This window comes from Callospermophilus lateralis, chromosome 19 (genome assembly GCF_048772815.1).
Source record: "Callospermophilus lateralis isolate mCalLat2 chromosome 19, mCalLat2.hap1, whole genome shotgun sequence".
Classification (NCBI taxonomy): Eukaryota; Metazoa; Chordata; class Mammalia; order Rodentia; family Sciuridae; genus Callospermophilus; species Callospermophilus lateralis.
Genome location: NC_135323.1, coordinates 27553822 through 27575244, shown reverse-complemented (window position 1 = coordinate 27575244; position 21423 = coordinate 27553822). Strand labels below are relative to the sequence as shown.

The following is a 21423-nucleotide window of genomic DNA, read 5'->3' as shown; positions in this document are numbered from 1 at the left end:
AATCTTTAAGGAAAAGACAGGAGGACTTAGTCTCGGTCTTGATTCCCATAGGATCAAACCTCTCTTTCTTCTACTATGCCTCTTTTCTTCTGGGAAATGAAAACCCAAAGTTTAAATAAATAAATAATTAAAAAAAAAAAACTTTTAAAGATAATAGGCAGTAGAACTCTGTGTTCTGGTTTCATCATGATACCTGGAGCCCCTACGAGAAATGAGAGGAACTGCTTCAGACAATACTCAAATTCTTGGAACATGGAGAATGTAGAATTCTTTCCAACCATGACTCTCTGGTTTTCCTTTGGAATCAGAACAAGAAAGAATTCATGGTCAGAGGGCAGATTTGTGGTTGCCCAGGGCTGGAGGGAGGGAAAAATGGAGTGCTTATTATTGGTTAGGAGGTCTCTGGGGTAATGACAAACTTCTGGGCTGGACAGTGACGGTGGCCGCACAGCATCAAGGATATAGTTAGCACCGCTGGACTGCACGTGCTGGGAGAGCTGAAAGTGGGCTGGAGACAACGGAGCCCAGCGTGAGCACAGCTCACTCATGCGGGACACACACAGAGTACATGTCACTGGGCATGGTGGCACATGCCTATGATCCCAGCTACCTGGGAGGCTGAGGCAGGATAGCAAGTTAAAGGCCAGCCCTGGTAATTCAGCAAGACCCTGTCGCAAAATAAAAGAGCTGGCAATGTGGCTCAGAGGCAAAATGCTCCAGGTTAAATCCCAGTTTGTGTCTCTTTGTGTCCCTCCCTCTTGCGCATGTGCATGCCTCTTTGTGTATTTTACCAGAGTTCTTTTGGTACCAGGGATGATTGAACCCAGGGATGCTTAACCACTGAGCCACATCCCCAGTCCTTTTTTTGGAGACAGGGTCTCACTAAGTAACTTAGGACCTTGCTGACTTGCCGAGGCTGGCTTTGAACCTATGATCTTCCTCCTTAGCCTCCCAAATCACTGGGATTACAGGTGTGCACCACTGTGCATAGCTATCTTATAATTAAAAAAGTAAAATAATGAACTCACAAATCCCTCCTACGTACATGTGGCTGTGGAAAACATGCCCACTAGTTGTATTCCCTGTGCACAGGGAAAAAGGTACAATTGCCACTCCATGCCAACTCTGATGATTCTCTCAGAAAGTGCACCCTGGAAGCAAGACACCAATAGGGCTAGCTCAGCACCTGGCTGCCATGCTACCAGCCCTGCCCCCACAACCTACAAGAACGAGCACAGATTCAAACAAGACGTATTTCAAATAGTTTAATTTTAAAAATATTCTATTCAGTGCTAAAATATGTCTTCACTTGCTGTTGCCCATTTTCATTTTCTTAAACTTTTTTGAAACAAAAAATAAAATCACAAAGTTCAATTAAACATGCAGATTTCAAAGAAAAGGGGACTTCCTAGAAAGTGTGAGCTGAAGTACTGTGGGTGTGGGTACTGCTGTCAGACCTCAGATCCCTGCTAGGTAAAGTGTGGCAGGAGGCAGGGGAAGCTGGAACGAAATGGACAGGTACAGAGAAAGCTGTGTGCATGTGTGCGTTGGTGTGCGCATGTGTGTATGTTGGGGGAACAGGGCAGTTCCAGAGGGGCACAGGACTGTCAGCAGCTAGAGAGCCCAGGAGAGGCAGGAAATGTATATGGACTTTCTGCCCTTCCTTCCTGCCCTCCCGTGTCTCTACCCAGTCCTTCTCTAACAGAACAGCAGCCTACAGGGCCCTAGCCCTGTGGGAAAGTCCATGAATCTACAGTCTCCATTCAAGTTCAAGTAACCTTAGGCACTCTCCTCTCCAGAGGGTGCCTTCCACATCTCTTTCTCTTCAAAGAAGTGCAACAGCTCAGTCCAGAGGTTCTGGAGCAGAGAATGCTTCCTGGAGGTGACAGATGAACCTTGGGATGGCTGATGCTCCAGCTTACTTGGGGTGCAAAACGACATGAGTGCTCCTCTTCTCAGAGCAAACAGACATAGGTGCCAGGGACAGGAAGATGATGCTCCAACCCCAAGTCCAGCCCAGAAGGCTCCCAAGTGCAGACTCTGGACCCCGGTGCTTGCCCTTACCCCAGCAACACGGCATGGCCAGAACCAGAATGCAATAAATAGAGGCAGGGGCCAGGAGGCGAGGGCTCTGGGACAGTGCTAGCTTTCGGATGCTGTCTGCGGCACTGGGGGTTGGTCCACACAGAAGCGTTTCAGGGGCGGGGCACCTGAGTCTTCCTCTTCCTCTGCAATCTAGGAGCAGCAAGAATACCAAGTGACAGGGCCATCCCTCTCATCAAACCTGCCCATAAACCTGTATTACAACCCCAACACTCACCTTGACCTCCTGGCAGACGACTCGCCTCTTGCCCTGCCTTTGCCCCTTCCATAACATGTGCCAAGCTAGCAACCCAGCCGCTGGTCGGCTGTCTTTATTTTTTCCCTTAGAAATGTGAAAAGCCAAAGGGACACCTCACCTGTGTCTCTAGTGGGACTGGCTCTTCCTTCGTGAGGGTGGGAGGTTCATCAGCAACTTCAGAGGCAGGCAGGGAGGGCTCTGAAAGAACAGCAAGGTCAGCCCGAGGGCAGCAGAGCTCAAGGGGGCATCTCAGCCTCAAGCTGGCAGGAGATTTCCTATGATATAGGTAGAGAGGGGGGAAGAACACCAGCCAGGAAGCAAATGTGCAAGGTCTCACTGGGCCAGGTCTGGGGGGAGGGGGCAGCCACTGAGGGTAGTAAAGTATGGCTATGTCACAGAGGGCCACCACCAGTGCTGGCTGGGGAGCCTGGTCCCCCCTTGGACACCTGCAACCCACACAGTAGCTCATCCTGCCACTTGCCAGCTGCAACGTCACAATCCTAACTCAGCCTCCTGGTCTTATGAGAGCTGCCTTGGGGTCAGACAGGAGGTACAAGGCAGGAAGAAGTACAATTGAGTCTTAGCTGCACTTGGCACTTTTCACAGAGGGAGAAACTCCATTCTGAGGCCTGATGTTAAGGGGTGACAGAACAGCAGAAGCTGATGGGGGCCAAAGACATGCACAGGTGCTTGCATCTTCTTAGCACGACACAGGGCAAAGAAAAGGAACTCTGACATTGGAAGGACCTAAACCTACATCCAGGTCCTCCAGTTACCAGCTCTATGCTCCTGGACACAGATTTAACCTTTCTAAGTCTCCACCTTCCTCAACTGTGAAATGGAGACAGTAGCTGCTATCTTGTAAGGTTTTTGAGAGGATCATGCCAGGAATCAAATGCCAAAAGCCCATTACACAGAGCCCAGCATGCAACTGTACTTCCTATTCTCTTCAGTTTGTGAAGGGATAAAATACAGTCATTCCTCAAAATATCCTGAGTGGTTACCAAATAGCTAGATGCTGCCAGGCTCTTAGTTTCACACTCTTGTTTTTTTTTTTTTTTTTTTTTTTTTTGTACCAGGGATTGAACTCAGGGGCACTCAACCACTGAGCCACATCCCCAGCCCTATTTTTTTTTCCCCCCAACAGTACCAGGCATTGAAATTTTCAATCCTCCTGCCTCAGTCTCTTGAGTGGCTGGATTACAGGTGTGTACCCTGCACTGGGTTTCTTTAACCTCTAATCCAAAGAAGAGAAATGTCAAGTCCAGAGGTAAAGACCCTCCCTGATGCTCATCCTGGGTCACCCCAACTCACCCTCGAGGATCTCCTGGCCCAGAGTAGGGGGCTGGGAGTCATCAGTGCGGAAGTCGGAGGTGTGTGCTGGACTCAGGGACTCACTCTGCTGGGGACTTGGGCTCGAGCTAGTGCTGCTGTCCACCTTGAGCTGACAGACGTCAGACACAGAACTCTGGTTGCTGTTTTCATCTGAAAATCAAACAGCAAAAGCAACAACTGGGGTGGGCATTTTCCTCAAGAGGAGCTCAGTAAGGAGCTTAGGACCTGGCATCTCCATAAGCAGCCACAGACACCATGGGTACAATGAGCACTGCTGAAGACACCCCCTGAAAAGGTGGACCCACGTGGGTTTCTATGCACAGCAAATTATCTGCTGTTGATTAACATGTTTTCTGTTTCATAACCTATTATCATAAGCATCAGATGCAGCAAAAATCTTTAACTTGAAGAAGGATTTACACTTTGGGAAGGTCAAGTTATGCTCATTTAATGGCTGGCTTCCTTACTGATACCACTTACAACTTGGACCTGGCGTTTTCTCACTGACAAAGAACAGAGGGCAGAGCTGCACCAGTGGTCAGTGCTTCCCAATTTTTCACACTACACAGAAAATGATACAATCTTGTCTGGCACTCTTGGGTGGCATCTGGAGGTGGTCATTCAGGCCCTTCAGCTACCTGGTTGCCCCAGGGATGTGGAGCCACTACCGGGGAGCTCTGTCTGAACACTGTGAACCACCATCTAATTTAAAACCCTGGGTGTCCACAGCTCCCCTCCCCGCCCCTCCTGCAGCTAGTCACCAAACCAGATGTCATCTCCTCTCAGAGGTCACCTGTGCTTGCTCCTTCCTTTTCTGCTGCTCTTTTCAGGGCTCAATAACTCTGGCATGGCTTTCTGTGACAGCCACCTACCTGTCCCGCCGTTGGTCTCACACAGTCACACCACTGTCTGTGTGATCTTTCCAAATCCTTGGATGGGTCCCAGCTGCCTAAAGAATGATTTCACGCTCCACTGCTCCACTGCTTCTTAGAGCAGATGTAAGACAGTCCTATCCCAACTCCAAAGTCCTTTCTGCTCTCTGGCCTTGAGGCCTGTTCTTCCTCCACTCCCACCCTTGGCTCCACCTAGCTACTGCTGACCTACGAGCGGGTTCCGCTCATGGCACCTGTGCCAGGTGCTGTGTGTACCGTGCCTTCCTCTCCCTGGCTCCCTGGCTCCCTCAGGGGAAATCCCCACCCTCTTTCAATGCTGCTGTTGGTCCCTGTGCACCCTGCAGCCCACAGAGATGGCCAGACCAAGGAATGGAACCCCTGTGTCTCCCAAGGCTTCACAGTTACTGAACTCCACCCAGAGCTGAAGGCCCCTTGCCTGCATTCTCCTCCTTGTTTACTCTGACTTTGGTCAGGTGAGGGAGGGTGGGAGGGGAAACTGCAGGCTGGGCTGGTGCCAGGTCTAGTTTTGAAGGCAAAGTCCTAAGCCCACCCTCATCTTCATACCTATAGAGACCGCTATGTCTCATGCTAAAACAGAAGTGGTGTTTATCATAAAAAGACTGAAGCTCTGTCCCCATGAGAGTCAACAGGCTCTCTTCTCTGAGCATCAGTTTCCTTAAATAGGGATGATAACAAGTGTCTGGTCTAGATCACAGGCTGATAGAAGGATAAAAGATGAGAAACTGAAGTGAAAGGGTTATGTCAACAATGACTGTCAAGGGATGAGAAGGTGAGGACATGGCTGCAGGTCAGCCCGGGCAGGGCTGGCTTTGGTGATCTATGCTAAGGCACCACAGTAAAACACACGCCCTGGGGCTAGGGATATAGCTTCCAAAAAGTAAAAAAAAAAGAAAAAAGAAAGAAAGAAAGAAAGAAAATTCTAATTCTTTAAAAAAATACACTGACCCAGAAAAACAGGCCCTGACGGGAGTCTGTCAGCTACTAGTCATGTAGCTTTAGACCCCTAACCTTGGCTCTCATGTGGCAGCTGCCCACCTCTGCCCTGCAGGGCTAGGTGTGATCTCAAGGAAGACCCAGGCAAACCCCAGCACTGCTCTTCTCAGAGCTCCTCCTCTTACTCCTGTGAGCTCACCTCGGATCTTTATTTCCTGCAAAGAAGACACACAGAGGCAACTCACCTTGGAACTCAAGGAGGAGAGAGGAGTTGGCTGAGGCATCAGAGGGAAAACCATTAGGTTCCCGAGCTGTTGAACTGTTCGACTTTGACTTTTCTTTCTACAAAAGAAAAATATGAAGGAGCTAAACCAGAGACCTGTGGAGAGGACAAAGGTGCTATCTGGGAGTCCCCAGAGGTCAGGATTAGGACTGAAGAGGAATAACCGGGTGGGCGAGAACGAAAGAGGCTGAGATAACGGAAGTTATGTTACTGAATGATCAATGGGTTACAGAAGACATCAAGGAGGAAATTAAAAAATTCTTAGAGATAAATGAAAACACAGACACAACATATTGGAATCTATGGGACACAATGAAAGCAGTTCTAAGAGGAAAATTCATTGCTTGGAGTTCATTCCTTAAAAAAAAGAAAAAAACCAACAAATAAATGATCTCATACTTCAACTCAAAACCCTAGAAAAAGAAGAACAAAACAACAGCAAAAGTAGTAGAAGGCAAGAAATAATTAAAATCAGAGCTGAAATCAATGAAATTGAAACAAAAGAAACAATTGAAAAAATTGACAAAACTAAAAGTTGGTTCTTTGAAAAAATAAATAAGATTGACAGATCCTTAGCAATGCTAACGAAGAGAAGAAAAGAGAGAACTCAAATTACTAGCATACGGGATGAAAAAGGCAGTATCACAACAGACACTACAGAAATACAGAAGATAATTAGAAATTATTTTGAATCCTTATACTCCAATAAAATAGAAGATAGTGAAGGCATCAATAAATTTCTTAAAGACATATGATCTGCCCAGATTGAGTCAGGAGGATAATCAACCTAAACAGACCAATATCAATTGAGGAAATAGAAGAAGCCATCAAAAGACTACCAACTAAGAAAAGCCCAGGACTGGCCTTTCTAGCTCTCCGGCCATCTTGACGGCTGCTCTAGGTTGGGGGCCGTCCCACATCTAAGGCAGGAGATGGTGGTCGCAAAAAAGACGAAAAAGTCCCTGGAGTTGATCAACTCTTGGCTTCAGCTTGTTATGAAAAGTGGAAAGTATGTACTGGGGTACAAGCAAACTCTGAAGATGATCAGATAGGGCAAAGCGAAATTGGTCATCCTTGCCAACAACTGTCCAGCTTTAAGGAAATCTGAAATAGAGTACTATGCCATGTTGGCCAAAACTGGTGTCCATCACTACAGTGGCAATAATATTGAACTGGGCACAGCATGTGGAAAATACTACAGAGTATGCACACTGTCTATCATTGATCCAGGTGATTCTGATATCATTAGAAGCATGCCAGAACAGACTGGTGAAAAGTAAAACGTGTAAAATTTTTCTTTAATAAAACTTGGCAGAGTGTGTTTTGAAAAAAAAAAAAAAAAAAAAGAAAAGCCCAGGACCAAATGGGTATTCAGCAGAGTTTTACAAAACCTTTAAAGAAGAACTAATACCAATACTTTTCAAGCTATTTCAGGAAATAGAAAAAGAGGGAGAACTTCCAAATTCATTCTATAAGGCCAACATCACCCTGATTCCTAAACCAGACAAAGACACTTCAAAGAAAGAAAACTACAGACCAATATCTCTAATGAACATAGATGCAAAAATCCTCAATAAAATTCTGGCAAATCGGATACAGAAACATGAAAAAGATCGTGCATCATGATCAAGTAGGATTCATTCCTGGGATGCAAGGCTGGTTCAATACACGAAAATCAATAAATGTTATTCACCACATCAATAGACTTAAAGATAAGAATCAAGGGCTAGGGATGTGGCTCAAGCGGTAGCGCGATTGCCTGGTATGCGTGAGGTCTGGGTTCGATCCTGAGCACTACATACAAACAAAGATGTTGTGTCCACCAGAAAAATAAATAAATATTAAAATTCTCTCTCTCTCTCTCTCTTTAAAAAAAAAAAGATAAGAACCATATGATCATCTTGATAGATGCAGAAAAAGCATTCGACAAAGTTCAACATACCTTTATGTTCAAAACACTAGAAAAACTAGAGATAACAGGAACATACCTCAATATTGTAAAAGCTATCTATGCAAAGCCTCAGGCTAGCATCATTCTGAACAGAGAAAAATTGAAGGCATTCCCTCTAAAATCTGGAACAAGACAGGGATGCCCTCTCTCACCACTTCTGTTCAACATAGTTTTTGAAACACTGGCCAGAGCAATTAGACAGACGAAAGAAAGGCATAAAAATAGGAAAAGAAGAACTTAAATTATCACTATTTGTGGACGACATGATTCTATACCTAGCAGACCCCCGAAAAGGGTCTACAAAGAAACTACTAGAGCTAATAAATGAATTCAGCAAAGTGGCAGGATATAATCAACACGCATAAATCAAAGGCGACTGTATATCAGCGGCAAATCTTCTGAAATGGAAATGAGGAAAACCACCCCATTCACAATATCCTTAAAAGAAATAAAATACTTGGGAATCAACCTAACAAAAGAGGTGAAAGATTTATACAATGAAAACTACAGAACCCTAAAGAGAGAAATAGAAGATCTTATAAGATGGAAAAATATACTCTGTTCATAGATACGCAGAACTAACATCATCAAAATGGCGATATTACCAAAAGTTCTCTATAGGTTTAATGCAATGCCAATCAAAATCCCAACAGCATTTCTTGTAGAAATAGATAAAGCAATCATGAAATTCATATGGAAAAATAAAAGACCCAGAATAACAAAAGCAATTCTAAGTAGGAAGAGTGAATCAGGCGGTATAGTGATACCAGACTTCAAACTATACTACAGAGCAATAGTAACAAAAACAGCATGGTACTGGTACCAAAACAGACGGGTGGACCAATGGTACAGAATAGAGGACACAGAGACCAATCCACAAAATTACAACTATCTTATATTTGACAAAGGGGCTAAAAGCATGCAATGGAGGAAGGATAGCATCTTCAACAAATGGTGCTGGGAAAACTGGAAATCCATATGCAACAAAATGAATCTGAATCCCTTTCTCTTGCCATGCACAAAAGTTAACTCAAAATGGATCAAGGAGCTTGATATCAAAACAGAGACTCTGCATCTGATAGAAGAAAAAGTTGGCTCCAATCTACATACTGTGGGGTCAGGCTCCAAATTCTTTAATAGGACACCCATAGCACAAGAGTTAAAAACAAGAATCAACAAATGGGACTAACTCAAACTAAAAAGTTTTTTCTCAGCAAGAGAAACAATAAGAGAGGTAAATAGGGAGCTTACATCCTGGGAACAAATTTTTACCCCTCATACTTCAGATAGAGTCCTAATATCCAGAGTATACAAAGAACTCAAAAAATTAAACAATAAGAAAACAAAAAACCCAATCAATAAATGGGCCAAGGACCTGAACAGACACTTCTCAGAGGAGGACATACAAACAATCAACAAGTACATGAAAAAATGCTCACCATCTCTAGCAGTCAGAGAAATGCAAATCAAAACCACCCCCTAAGATTCCATCTCACTCCAGTAAGATTGGCAGCCATTATGAAGTCAAACAACAACAAGTGCTGGCGAGGATGTGGGGAAAAGGGTACACTTGTACATTGCTGGTGGGACTGCAAATTGGTGTGGCCAATTTGGAAAGCAGTATTTAGATTCCTGGGAAAGCTGGGAATGGAACCACCATTTGACCCAGCTATTCCCCTTCTCGGACTATTCCCTAAAGACCTTAAGAGCGTACTATAGGGATACGGCTACATCGATGTTCATAGCAGCACAATTCACAATAGCTAGACTGTGGAACCAATCTAGATGCCCTTCAATAGATGAATGGATTAAAAAAATGTGGCATTTATACACAATGGAGTATTACTCAGCACTAAAAAATGACAAAATCATGGCATTTGCAGGGAAATGGATGGCATTAGAGCAGATTATGCTAAGTGAAGCTAGCCAATTCCTAAAAAACAAATGCCAAATGTCTTCTTTGATATAAGGAGAGCAACTAAAAACAGAGCAGGGAGGAAGAGCATGAGAAGAAGATTAACATTAAACAGGGACGAGAGGTGGGAAGAAAAGGGAGAGAAGGTAAATTGCGTAGAAATGGAAGGAGACCCTCACTGTTATACAAAATTACATATAAGAGGAAGTGAGGGGAAAGGGAAAAAAAAAAACAAGAGAAAGAAATGAATTACAGTAGATGGGGTAGAAAGAGAAGATGGGAGGGGAGGGGAAGGGAGGGGGGATAGTAGAGAATAGGAAAGGCAACAGAATACAATAGACACTAGTATGACAGTATGTAAAAACGTGGATGTGTAACCTATGTGATTTGGCAATCTGTATACAGGGTAAAAATGGGGGTTCATAACCCACTTGAATCAAATGTATGACATATGATATGTCAAGAGCTATGTAAAGTTTTGAACAACTAATAATAAAAAAAATACTTAAAAAAACTTATGGATCAAAGGGATAAATATCTTGCAAGTTTGAAAGCTTGTAAACATAAATATATGCAGCTAACTTGACCTCTAGGAGTTTATACCAACTGACTCTCCTTCAGCAGAGGCCCACTGCTTGGTCTCCTTCACATTTTTTTTCCTTGACCAACGTGATCATCATCCCTCCTATTTTCCCTAATCTAATAGGTCAATGCCAGGAGATGGCACACCACCATGGACCACAGGAGGGAAGACCAGTTGCTGAACCCCAGAGCCCAGCTTAACAACCAGCATAAGCACTGTGAGAATGTACTATCAGGCACAACCACCTAAGCCTTCAGGAAGAAGCTGTGGTCCCTTTAAATGACTATTTTGGCACATCTAAAGTTGTTTTTGTTTCACTTAAGGCTCTCTATAGAAACTTACAATGGAACCAGCTCAAACTGCAATCACCCCCTTTTGGGTGACCTAGAGTAAACTCTGCTTATTATAAGCCTATATTATCTACCCAAAGAAATTCCCATCTACCATTTTTTGAACATGTGATGTACGGAGAAGCGCGATGTCCAAGTGCACAAGCTCAAGAACAAGCCCCACCCCCACCGCCTGCAACAACTGACAACAAAGATTTCCTACAGGAGCAGATACGTGTTTCCCCAGTAAAAGCTCCTTGCTTTGTTTGCTCAGCTTTGGGAATTCTGTGCATCTCTTTCCTTGCCTTGTTGCAAGAGATCAACCTCTCCTCTCTCTCCTGCTGGCTGTGATGCTCAGCTCTGCACTCACCAAGGGGTGGACCCACTGAGCTGGGCTGCCAAGAGGGACCAGGTGGCAGAGTCTGTGAGAGGAACAAGGGGGAGTTGGCCCCCACCTGCATCACTGCCCGAGGTCTCCGAACTTTGGCCTTAGGGGTAAGAATGTCATTGCAATCAAGGCTGGGTGTGGCCTTGGACCTTCCTGGAGAGCACCTAGGACTGATACTGGAGGATCCTGGGCAGAAGATGGCAGAGGGCAAGGGAGAAGGCTGGCCTGAGGCAAGCCCCCTCCCCTATGTTCACTTAGAGGAGGGGAACTAGGCCTAGATTTCCATCCTTCCACAATCACATTTTACTCCTTAGAGCAGCGGAGAGAGTCCCAGGGCAACAAAAAGTAAGTAAGTGCACAGCAAAAATTCTAGGCATGGTCGGGCCTGGTGGCCCACACCTGTAATCCCAGCAGCTCAGGAGGCTGAGGCAGGAGAATCGAGAGTTGAAAGCCAGCCTCAGCAATTTAGAGAGGCCCCAAGCAACTCAGTGAGAACGTCTCTAATAAAATATAAAAAAGGGCTAGGCACATGGCTCAGTGGTCAAGTGCCCCTGAGTTCAATAACCAGTACCAGTCCCCCAAAATACTCCAGGAACTGGAGGACCATGAAGCCATAAAAGAACAAATCATAGCCTAGAGCCTAAGCAGACTAATGGGGCAGAAGGACCAAGTTAAACAGTAAATCGTCTGGGGAAGGTAAGGGTGACACAGCAAACAGGAAATCTGGCAGTAAAGAGTGTAATCGTCAGCACTTCTGTAATTCCAGAGGCTAGGGAGGCTGCCACAGGAGGATCCTGAGTTAGAAGCCAATCTCAACAACAGCAGGGTGCTAAGCAACTCAGTGAGACCGTCTCTAAATAAAATACAAAATAGGGCTGGGGATGTGGCTCAGTGGTTGAGTGCCCTGGAGTCCAATCCCTGGTACCATCCCCCTGCCAAAAAAAAAAAATGGAAAAAGAAAAAAAATTTAAAAAGAATGTAATTGTCAAAAATAAAGTGAGTGTAAGCAGAAATAGATACAACTGGGGCTGGGGCTGAGCTGTAGAGCACTTACCTAGCCCACGCGAGGCCCTGCGTTCGAACCTCAGCACCACATAAAAATAAATAAATAAAATAAAGGTGTTGTGTCCAACTACAACTAAAAAAAAAAAGGAAAAAAAAGAAAGAAATAGATACAACTGGAGAAAAGCCTAATGAGTGAAAACTGGCTCCACAGAAACTCAGAATGTGTTAGGAAAAGACAAGAGATGAAACAGGAGAGAGAGAGGTTAAGAAATAGGCGCGGTGGCACGTACCTGTAATTCCAGTGACTCCAGAGGAAGAGGCAGGTGGATGGCAAGTTCCAGATCAGCCTCAGAATTTTAGTGAGACCCTACTACTCTTTTTTTCTTTTTTGGTACTGGGGATTAAACCCAGGGGCACTTCATCAGTGAGCTATATCCCCAGAATATTTTTATCCTTTGAGATATGGTCTTACTAAATTGCTGACAGTAACCTTGAATTGCAATCCTCCTGCCTCAGCCTCCCACCAGGGTTCCTGAGATTGCAGGTGTGTGTCACTTTGGTCAGCAAGAGAGAAATGAAGCTGGACAATCCAGCAAGATCTGTCTCTAACAATAAAACGGGACTTAGGAAAAACCACTGAATGACCCTGTCAATGCCATTTTGATATGCATATCCGTCAAATTTTGTGGGAAACAAGTAAAGAAGTGGAATGTTTAGGGTTTTTTTCAATTTTTTTTATTTGTTAATGGACCTTTATTTTATTCATTTATTTATATGCGGTGCTGAAAGCTGAACCCACTGTATAAGGCAAGTGCTCTACTGAGCCATGATCCCAGCCCATGTTTTTGTTTTTTAACTTTTAAAAAGCAAAGTGGCTTAGTTTTGATGAAGTACAATGGATTGACCATTTATAGTTCATACTTTTTGTGTCAGGTAAGAAATCTCTATCAAATGCAATGGCAGTTAAGATGATTTCCTCTTTTCTTCTAGGAGTCTTACAGTTTTAGCTTTTACATTTAGGCCTAGGATCCATCATGAGTTAATTCTGATATATGGTATGAGGAAAGGCAATATTTTAAAAACATATCCAACTGTACCAGACAACATGTTGAAAAAGTATGCCTCCCACACTGAACTTCCTCTTTACCTTTTTTCAAAAATAAAGTGATCAGGTACAATATAATTTCTAGAGTCTATTTCTAGATTCTTAAAATTCTATAGACCTGCGTCTACCTTTTTGCCAATACCACACCACCCTATAATTGTAGCTTTGTATTAAGTCTTAGAGTTAGGTTGTATGACCTTGCCAAATTTGCTGTTTAAGTTATTTTGGCTATTGAAAATCCTTTGTAGTTAAACACAAATTTTACAACCAGATTTCTTATAAGCTTCAAAAGACGAAGAATTTAGACTTGGTTAAGTTAAATCAGGGGAAAGACTGACATTTTAAGAACGTGGAGGAAAGGATCTGACCTATGAACACAGTACAGACCCACATCTCCATTAACTTCTCTCAGCAAGGTTTTGTACTCTTTGCTGCACAGGGCTGGCTGTAGGATCCTTTTTTCAAATTCATTCCTAAGTTTTTCATAATATTTGATATTATTGGAACTTTTTATTTCAATTTCACTACACATAGCTAAGAAATTACAGAAATACAATGAATTTTTGCATCTCAATCTGATTGTATATTTTTTATTAAATTTTTTTTTAGTTGTAGATAGACTCAATGGTATTTATTTTTACGTGGTGCTGAGGCTCGAACCCAGAGCCTCACAAGTGCTAGGCAAGTGCTCTACCACTGAGTCACAACCCCAGCCGTATTTTCTTCTTTTAAAGCAATGAAGCTGGGCACAGGGGCACATACCCATAATCCCAGCTACTGAGGCAGATGACCACAAGCCTTAGCAACTTGGTGAGATCCTGTCTCAAAATAAAAAATAAAAAAGGGCTGGGGTGAAATGTACAAAAAAAAACAAACCAAAACAAAACAACAAAAAAAGCTACTTAAAAGGAGTTATATACTCAATAAAATAGGCAAGAAAAAGAACAAAAGAGTAAACCCAATAAAACAAAAAAGAAAATAACAACAATGACAAAAACTAATAAAATAGAAAACAAACCAAAGAAATTACTAACAAAAACTAATTGTTAAAAGATTTTAGAAGGCTGGGGATGTGGCTCAAGCGGTAGCGCACTCGCCTGGCATGCATGCGGTCCAGGTTCGATCCTCAGCACCACATACAAACAAAGATGTTGTGTCCACTGAAAACTGAAAAAAAAAAAAAAAAAAAAAAAAAAAAAAAATTAAAAAATTCTCTTTCTCTCTAAAAAAAATATTTAAAAAAAAGATTTTAGAAGCGAGAGAGTGTATTGTGGGAAAAAAATGAAAAAGACGGATACAGAGTGAAAAAGGCAAAATAAATTATCTAACAGATTTTCAAACACACCAACACCAGCACACTAGTACACCTGAAACCCTGATCAACAGTCCTCAGAGGGCACTGCTGGCATCTCAGAGGGTGGTTAATGCTTCACTCTACAGGACTTTCAGAATTGAGCAGAGGGCTTGGCCACATTCTAAATATGCCTGGGGATGGGGGATACAAGGGAAACAGCACCTCCTCCTATTAAATGGGGAAAAGTGTATCCACATGGAAAAGTGATATCAAGCCTCTATGGAGCCTCTCCTCCACACAAGCGTAAACATCAGTTCTGGATGTGTCATAAATAGGAACAAAACAATTAACTTACAGAAGATTATAAGGAAGAATATCTCTGTGGCCTCAGAGGTAGCAAAGATTTGTTAAGATTTAATTTAAAAGTATCAATTACAAAGATCAATTATTTTGTCCATATTTAAATTGATCACTTCCACTAGGTGCAGCACATGCCCACAGTCCCAGATACTCAGGAGGCCAAGACAGAAGCAAGTTAGAGATGAGGCTACCCTTAAAAAAAATAAAGCTGGGTGGGGGCTGGGGCTGAGCATAGCGCACTTACCTGGCATGTGTGAGGCACTGGATTCAATTCTCAGCACCACATATAAATAAAATAAAGATCTATCAACAACTTAAATATAACAACTTAAAAAAAAAAAAAAAAGCTGGGTACAGTGGCACAGGCCTGTAATCCCAGCAGTTGGGGATGCTGAGACAAGAGGATCCTGAGTTTAAAGCCAGCCTCAGCAAAAGTGAGCTACTAAGCAACTCAGTGAGACTCTGTTTCTAAATAAAATACAAAATAGGGCTGGGGATGTGGCTCAGTGGTTGAGTGCCCCTGGGTTCAATCCCAGGTATCAAAAGAATAAAAGAAATGGATAGACACAGCTCAGGGGTAGAGCATCTCTGGGTTCAACTCTCAGTACTAACTCGCCCCTGCACCCCCACCCAAAAAAGGAAAAAACATTTGTAAATGATTAGAAATGTGCAAAGAAAAGCCAAAGCAGGAGACTGATTTCCTCTAGAGGGTAGGAAGGTGCGGCTAAAAAGAGTTGGCAGTGTTTTCTTTTGTTTTGGGTAATACTGGGGACAGAACCACTAAACTACATCCCCACTCCTTTTTTTTCCTTTTTGGAACTAAACCAAGGAGCACTTTACTGTTGAGCAACACTCCCAGTCCTTTTTATTACTTATTATTTTCATTACATATTTATTTATTTTGGTACCAGGGATTGAACCTAGGAACGCTTAACTGCTGAGCCATATCCTCAGGCCCTTTCTTGTATTTTTATTTAGAGATAGGATCTCACTAAGTTACTTAGAGCTTTGCTAAACTGCTGGGGTTGGCTTTGAATTTATGATCCTTCTGCCTCAGCCTCCCAAGCCACTGGGATTACAGGTGTGCACCCAGCCTAGGTAATACTCTATTTTTGACCTGGGTAGTTTTTACAAGGATATTAGCTTTGTATTTATTTATTAGACTGTACAACTGTACTTTCCTATGTATGTGTATGTTTTCGGTGCTGGGGATGGAACCCAGGACCTCATGCAGGCCAGACAAGCACTCTACCCACTGAGCTACATTCCCAGCCCCTTCTCTCTGTTTTACATTCGAAATTCAAAAAAAAAAAAACATTTAGGGGAAAAAAAGGTTGCAGGTAATGTGGGTGTTTGTGATGCAGGGAATGTGCAGCTGTGATCACTGCACATAAGAGGTCACAATACAAGAATCTCCACATTTACAGATATGTGGCAAGTTCTTGAGATCACAGCTGAATGAAAGAAAAGGAAAAAGATATAAACAGATGGACGTTTTGAAAACAATACACATGTAAACAATGTTATATATTTTTCAATAATTTACAGGTATTCAAATAAACAGAAGGATGATGAATTAGGCATTTTTCAGAATCAGAAAGGTATGTATTTATACATATAATACACACACTGCAATCAGTAGCCAATCAGATAAAAGCATCAGTCAGTACACTTTTTTGGTTTTCTTGTGATGCTAGGAAAGGAGGCTGCGGCCTTAAGAACGCTACCAGTGAGCCAAACCTCCAAGGGTCAGAGAATGAACATTTTAGGTTTTGTGAGCCGTCAGGTCTTACAGCAACCATACAGCTATGCCACTGTGGCTCAAAACCACCTACGAACAACAAGGAATAAAATAAGTCACCGGCACAGTTGTGGGTCTATACAACTATACTTACAAACATGGGAAGCAGGCCTGGGAACAGTCTGTCAAGACCTGGAATCAGCAAGTGGATCATAGGAAGTGAACAAAGGAAGAAAATACTAGTGGCCTTGCATGGACCAATGACAAAGAATACCTGAAGTATCATCTTCAACTCAATTCTGTGCAAGTAAGTTCATTTATAAATAAGATGTAATCAAAGAAAGAATGGGTACCTTTTTTGTTGTTTTGATTTTCTTCCACACTTACCTCCTTGCTGTCTGTCACAGGAACCCACTTAAATATCCTAAGGGATGTGTCACCCACAGTCACCCATTTTTTCTCCCTACAAGAAAGACATTTCTTATAACTAATAAAACAATAAACAGATTTTCTGTTCATTAACTTGTGCTTTTTTATTTCTCAGCAGATTATTCCTTCCCTCTGAAATGCTTTCAAAATTTCTTGTCTGGGGCTGGGGATGTGGCTCAAGCGGTAGCGCGCTCACCTGGCATGCGTGCGGCCTGGGGTTCGATCCTCAGCACTACATACAAACAAAGATGTTGTGTCCACCAAAAACTAACTAACTAAATAAATAAATATTTAAAAAAAAATTTCTTGTCTGTCAAATTATAACCAAAGCTGTGTTTGAGGAATAAGAAATCATCAATTACCCAAGTGTGGATGACAGGGCTTAAAGGTAGCCTGACACAGTTTCAGAGGTTAAATATCAGGTTAAGAAATCTGCCCCCACACACTTTTATTTATTTATTTATTTATTTATTTATTGCAGTACAGAGGAGTGAATCTAGGGGGCACTTTACCACTCAGCTACATCCTCAGCCCTTTTTATATTTTGGTGATGCTAGGGATTGAACCCAGGGCCTTGTGCATGTGAGGCAAGCACTCTACCAACTGAGCCATATCCCCAACCCTATTTCATTTTATTTTTTTGAGTACTGGGGATTGAACTCAGGAGCACTTGGCCACGGAGCCACATCCCCAGCCCTATTTTGTATTTTATTTAGAGACCAGGTCTACTGAGTTGCTTAGCACCTCACTGGTGCCAATGCTGGCTTTGAACTCATGATTTTCCTGTCTCAGTCTCCCGAGCTGCTGGGATTACATGCCTGCACCACCATACCTGGACTTTTTTATTTTTAATATTTTTTTTAGTTGTAGCTGGATACAATACCTTTATTTATTTATTTTTTTTAACGTGGTGCTGAGGATCTAACCCAGCACCTCACACATGCTAGGCAAGCACTCTACCACTGAGCCATAACCCCGGCCCCCTTTTTATTTCTTTAGACACGGTTTCACTAAATTGCTGAGGTTGGCCTCCAACTTACAATCTTCCTGCCTCCACCTCCTGAGTGTACTGAATATAGGCATGTGCCACTGTGGGTAGCTAGGACAGATTTTTTTTTAATTAAAAATTTTAAGGGGCTGCGGCTAGGGCTGGGGCTGAGCGGTAAAGCGCTTGCCTTGCATGTGCAAGACTCTGGGTTTGATCCTCATCACCACACAAAAATAAATAAGTGAAATAAAGGTATTGTGTCCAACTACAACTAAAAAATATTTTAAAAAATTTAAAAAGAAGGCTGATAATTTTAGAAATAATCTCTTCAAATCTCTCTAGGTTAATCCCACACTGTTCCTCTTCTCTGTCTTCCATTCAGAAGTCCCTCCAAGGGATAAACAATCACAAGACACTCCTGCTTCAAGGATAGGAGGTGAGGGGGAGCAACGACAGTGGAAACGGGAAGATCCCTTCCCATTCTGGGTTGTCAAGACCATATAAAGGGCTGGGATTGTGGTTCAACAATAGAGTGCTTGCCTAGCACATGTGAGGCCCTGCGTTTGATCCTCAGCACCACATAAAAATAAATAAATATAATAAAGGTACTGTGTCCAACTACAACCAAAAAGTAAATATTTAAAAAAAAAAAAAAAAAGATTAGGGGCTGGGGTCGTGGCTCAGTGGTAGAGTGCAAGACTTGCATATATGAGGCACTGGGTTCAATCCTCAGTAGCATGTAAAAATAAATAAAAGTATTGTGTCCATCTACAAAAAAAAAAAAAAGAAAAGAAAAAAAGTTAAATAAAGAGGAAATACACCTTGAAGATCAAATCTCTATAGAAAACCCTGTCTCTCAGCCTCTCTGATAAGGTGGATGCTATATACCCACAAAGTAAGCAAAGACATAAAGTGGAATGACTGTCTTGCCCACAATCACTCCATAGGTCATTATTTAAAGCCTCACAAGTAGTCCAGATTAAGCTAAATTCACTGTTCTGAACTCGCGCCTTCAATATACTTTAAGAACTGTGAACCCATGTGCGTAAAGGAAATGTAATAAAGGGACTCCTTTGTTCTAGAATTACTTCTGCAAGCCCAGGCTGGCCTGGAACTTGTGATCTCTCTGCCTCAGCCTCTTAAGGAAACAGGTTTGTCCCACTGCATCTGAAAGTTTTAAGTCTGATTTGAAGTTACAAAAAAGCCCAAAACAGTAACTGCTGTTCTGTTCAGCAAATAATGACACAAAAATTTGAGACTGTGACATAACAAAGAAAAATGAAGACTTAGTAAACTGGAGTTAGTTTCCCAACAGACCACTCCAGGAGCCTGTGGTAGGGCCCAGGGATGCATCACATGGCCTACAGACCCTTTCTTTTCTGAAGCAGTCTTTCTAGGTTGCCCAGGCTAGCCCCAAACCTCTGGGGTTAAAAGATCCTCCTGCCTCAGCCTCCCTAGTAGCTGGGACTATGCAAGTGTACGCTGCCTGGCTAAATAACCATTTTTATATGTTAAAAATCACCACAGCCAGGTGTGGTAGTGCAAGCCTGTAATCCCAGCAGCTTGGGAGGCTGAGACAGGAGGATTTCAAGTTCAAAGCAACAGTCAACAACATCAAGGCACTAAGCAACTCACTGACACCCTGTATCTAAATAAAATACAAAAATAGGGCTGGGTATGTGGCTCAGTGATTTGAGTGTTCCTAAGTTCAACTCCCAGTACCCCCCGCAAAAAAAAAAAAAAAAAAAAAAAAAATATATATATATATATATATATACATATATATATATATGTATATATAAAATGCACCAATTTTTTAAAAAATGTGGTGGGGGGGAAGGTTGCTGACCCTGAAAAATAAACTTTGGAGCAGAGCCAGAAATTAATTAGGCAAGGAGGAGAGAGGAGGATACCCAGCACCAGGAACAGAAGTATGGTACCAGCATCCTGGGAAAGAGGCAGTACCTTTTTGGTCTTTATCATAAAATAAGAGGCCCCTAAGCATTACTTTGGAAGCAGAAGGGTGCTATAGTACACTTTAAAAAGATCACTCCAGACTGGGTTGTAGCTCAGCGGCAGAGTGCTTGCCTAGCACGTGAAACCCTGGGTTCCATCCTCAGCACCACATAAAAAGAAACAAAACACAGGATTGTATCCATCTAGGACTAGAAAGATTTCTAAAAATCGCTCTAGTACTTGAAGTGAGTAAAATATAATTAAGCAAACACGACCGAACTGGACGATGAGCAAGAGGAGCAGCAGGATGATCCACCAGGGAAGGCGTGGAGTTCCAGGTGGGAGAGGAGAGCCCTATGGCATAGACCGCTGGAACAACAATGGCAAGGAAGAGAATCGTGCGGCTCTTAGGTTTCACCAAAACCTAGGAGGATTCCATGTGGAGAGGGAAGCCATGATCTATTATTACTTAATTATTTCTGCGGTTCTACTAGAGACTGAACCCAGAACCTTGAACGCTGAGCTGCATCCCTAGCCCCTCTTTGACATTTTGAGGCAAGGTCTCGATAAACTGCTCACACTGACCTAGAACTTGGGATCCTCCAGCCTCCCCAGCGGCTGCGATCACAGGTATGCCACAGGCCCCGGGCAAGGAAGCCAAGAATTGCTTCATATTGGCACTAAATCTCAGCAGCTGGAAGGCTCCTGGGGAGAAAGCCAACGCTGCCCTGTCTTCAGGGTGGGGGCCTGGACCCAGGGGCGCTCAGTCGCCGAGCGACTTTTTGTTTGTCGAGGCAGAATCTAAGTTCCCAGGCTGGCCTCGAACTGGAAATCTAACGGGTGAAGCTCCTGATAACAAGACGGGCGCTCGGCCGACGTCAGGGCCGTTTCCAAGCCACTCCGAGCCGGGTCTCGGGAGCGCAGGGCTTCCACCTCAGGACCGCGCCAGCTCCTGGATTGCGCCATCTGCCCCGAAACTTCGCAATCTCCGGCGGCTTCCCAAGCACTGCGCGCAGCCCGGCGGGCCATTCCACCGCGGCTCTCCACCCCTGACAAGCGGCAGGCAGGCAACAAAGCCCCACTGCAGCACCGGACTCCGCGTCCGGAAGCCGGAAGCGTCTCCCGACGCCCGCGACCGCGGCAGGTGGGCGGGCCCGCGAGCCAGGAAGCCGCTGATTGGCCGAGTCCGAGGCGCCCTCTGACCTCACGCCGACGCCAGCGCACCCTCCTCCCGCCTTCTCCTACGCCCCCCTCCCCCAGCTCCGGCCGCTCAGCTCCCACCCTGCCCGCCAGTCCCGCGCTCCTCTGGGTCTGGGCCCGAGTTCCCCGCCAGAACCGCTGGCTCCCGCCCCTCACCATTTCCGCACTTTCTCGATGGCCGCCATCACCTTCTTGATGTCGTCCTTAGCCCGGCTGCGGGTCTCGGCCCGGACCGACCGGCCCGACATGGCGGCGGCGGGAACGGCGGGGGCCAGGACACTGCTCCCAAGACACGGAGAATCGCGCGCCTCACGCGCCGCCGCCCGCCCGCCGCCTTAGCGTCACCGCGGCCGTCGCCCCCTCCGTGCGCGCG

General features: G+C 43.9%; 1 protein-coding gene, 1 non-coding gene and 1 pseudogene across 2 annotated transcripts; 1 reads left to right on the top strand and 2 right to left on the bottom strand.

Annotated features, from left to right (window-relative positions):
- Window positions 1-1249: 1249 nt before the first annotated feature.
- Window positions 1250-21419, bottom strand: Bcl7b (BAF chromatin remodeling complex subunit BCL7B). Its single transcript, XM_076840202.2, has 6 exons — window positions 21207-21419; window positions 16865-16940; window positions 5769-5865; window positions 3656-3826; window positions 2460-2539; window positions 1250-2235 (listed from the first exon to the last, which is right to left on the bottom strand). The coding sequence occupies exons 1-6, from the start codon at window positions 21296-21298 to the stop codon at window positions 2143-2145; spliced, it is 609 nt and encodes a 202-aa protein (XP_076696317.1). The 5' UTR covers window positions 21299-21419; the 3' UTR covers window positions 1250-2142.
- LOC143384999 (large ribosomal subunit protein eL30 pseudogene) lies at window positions 6721-7146 on the top strand (annotated as a pseudogene).
- Trnav-cac (transfer RNA valine (anticodon CAC)) lies at window positions 17452-17524 on the bottom strand. Its single transcript has one exon. It is a non-coding gene; the product is annotated as a tRNA-Val (tRNA).
- Window positions 21420-21423: the final 4 nt, after the last annotated feature.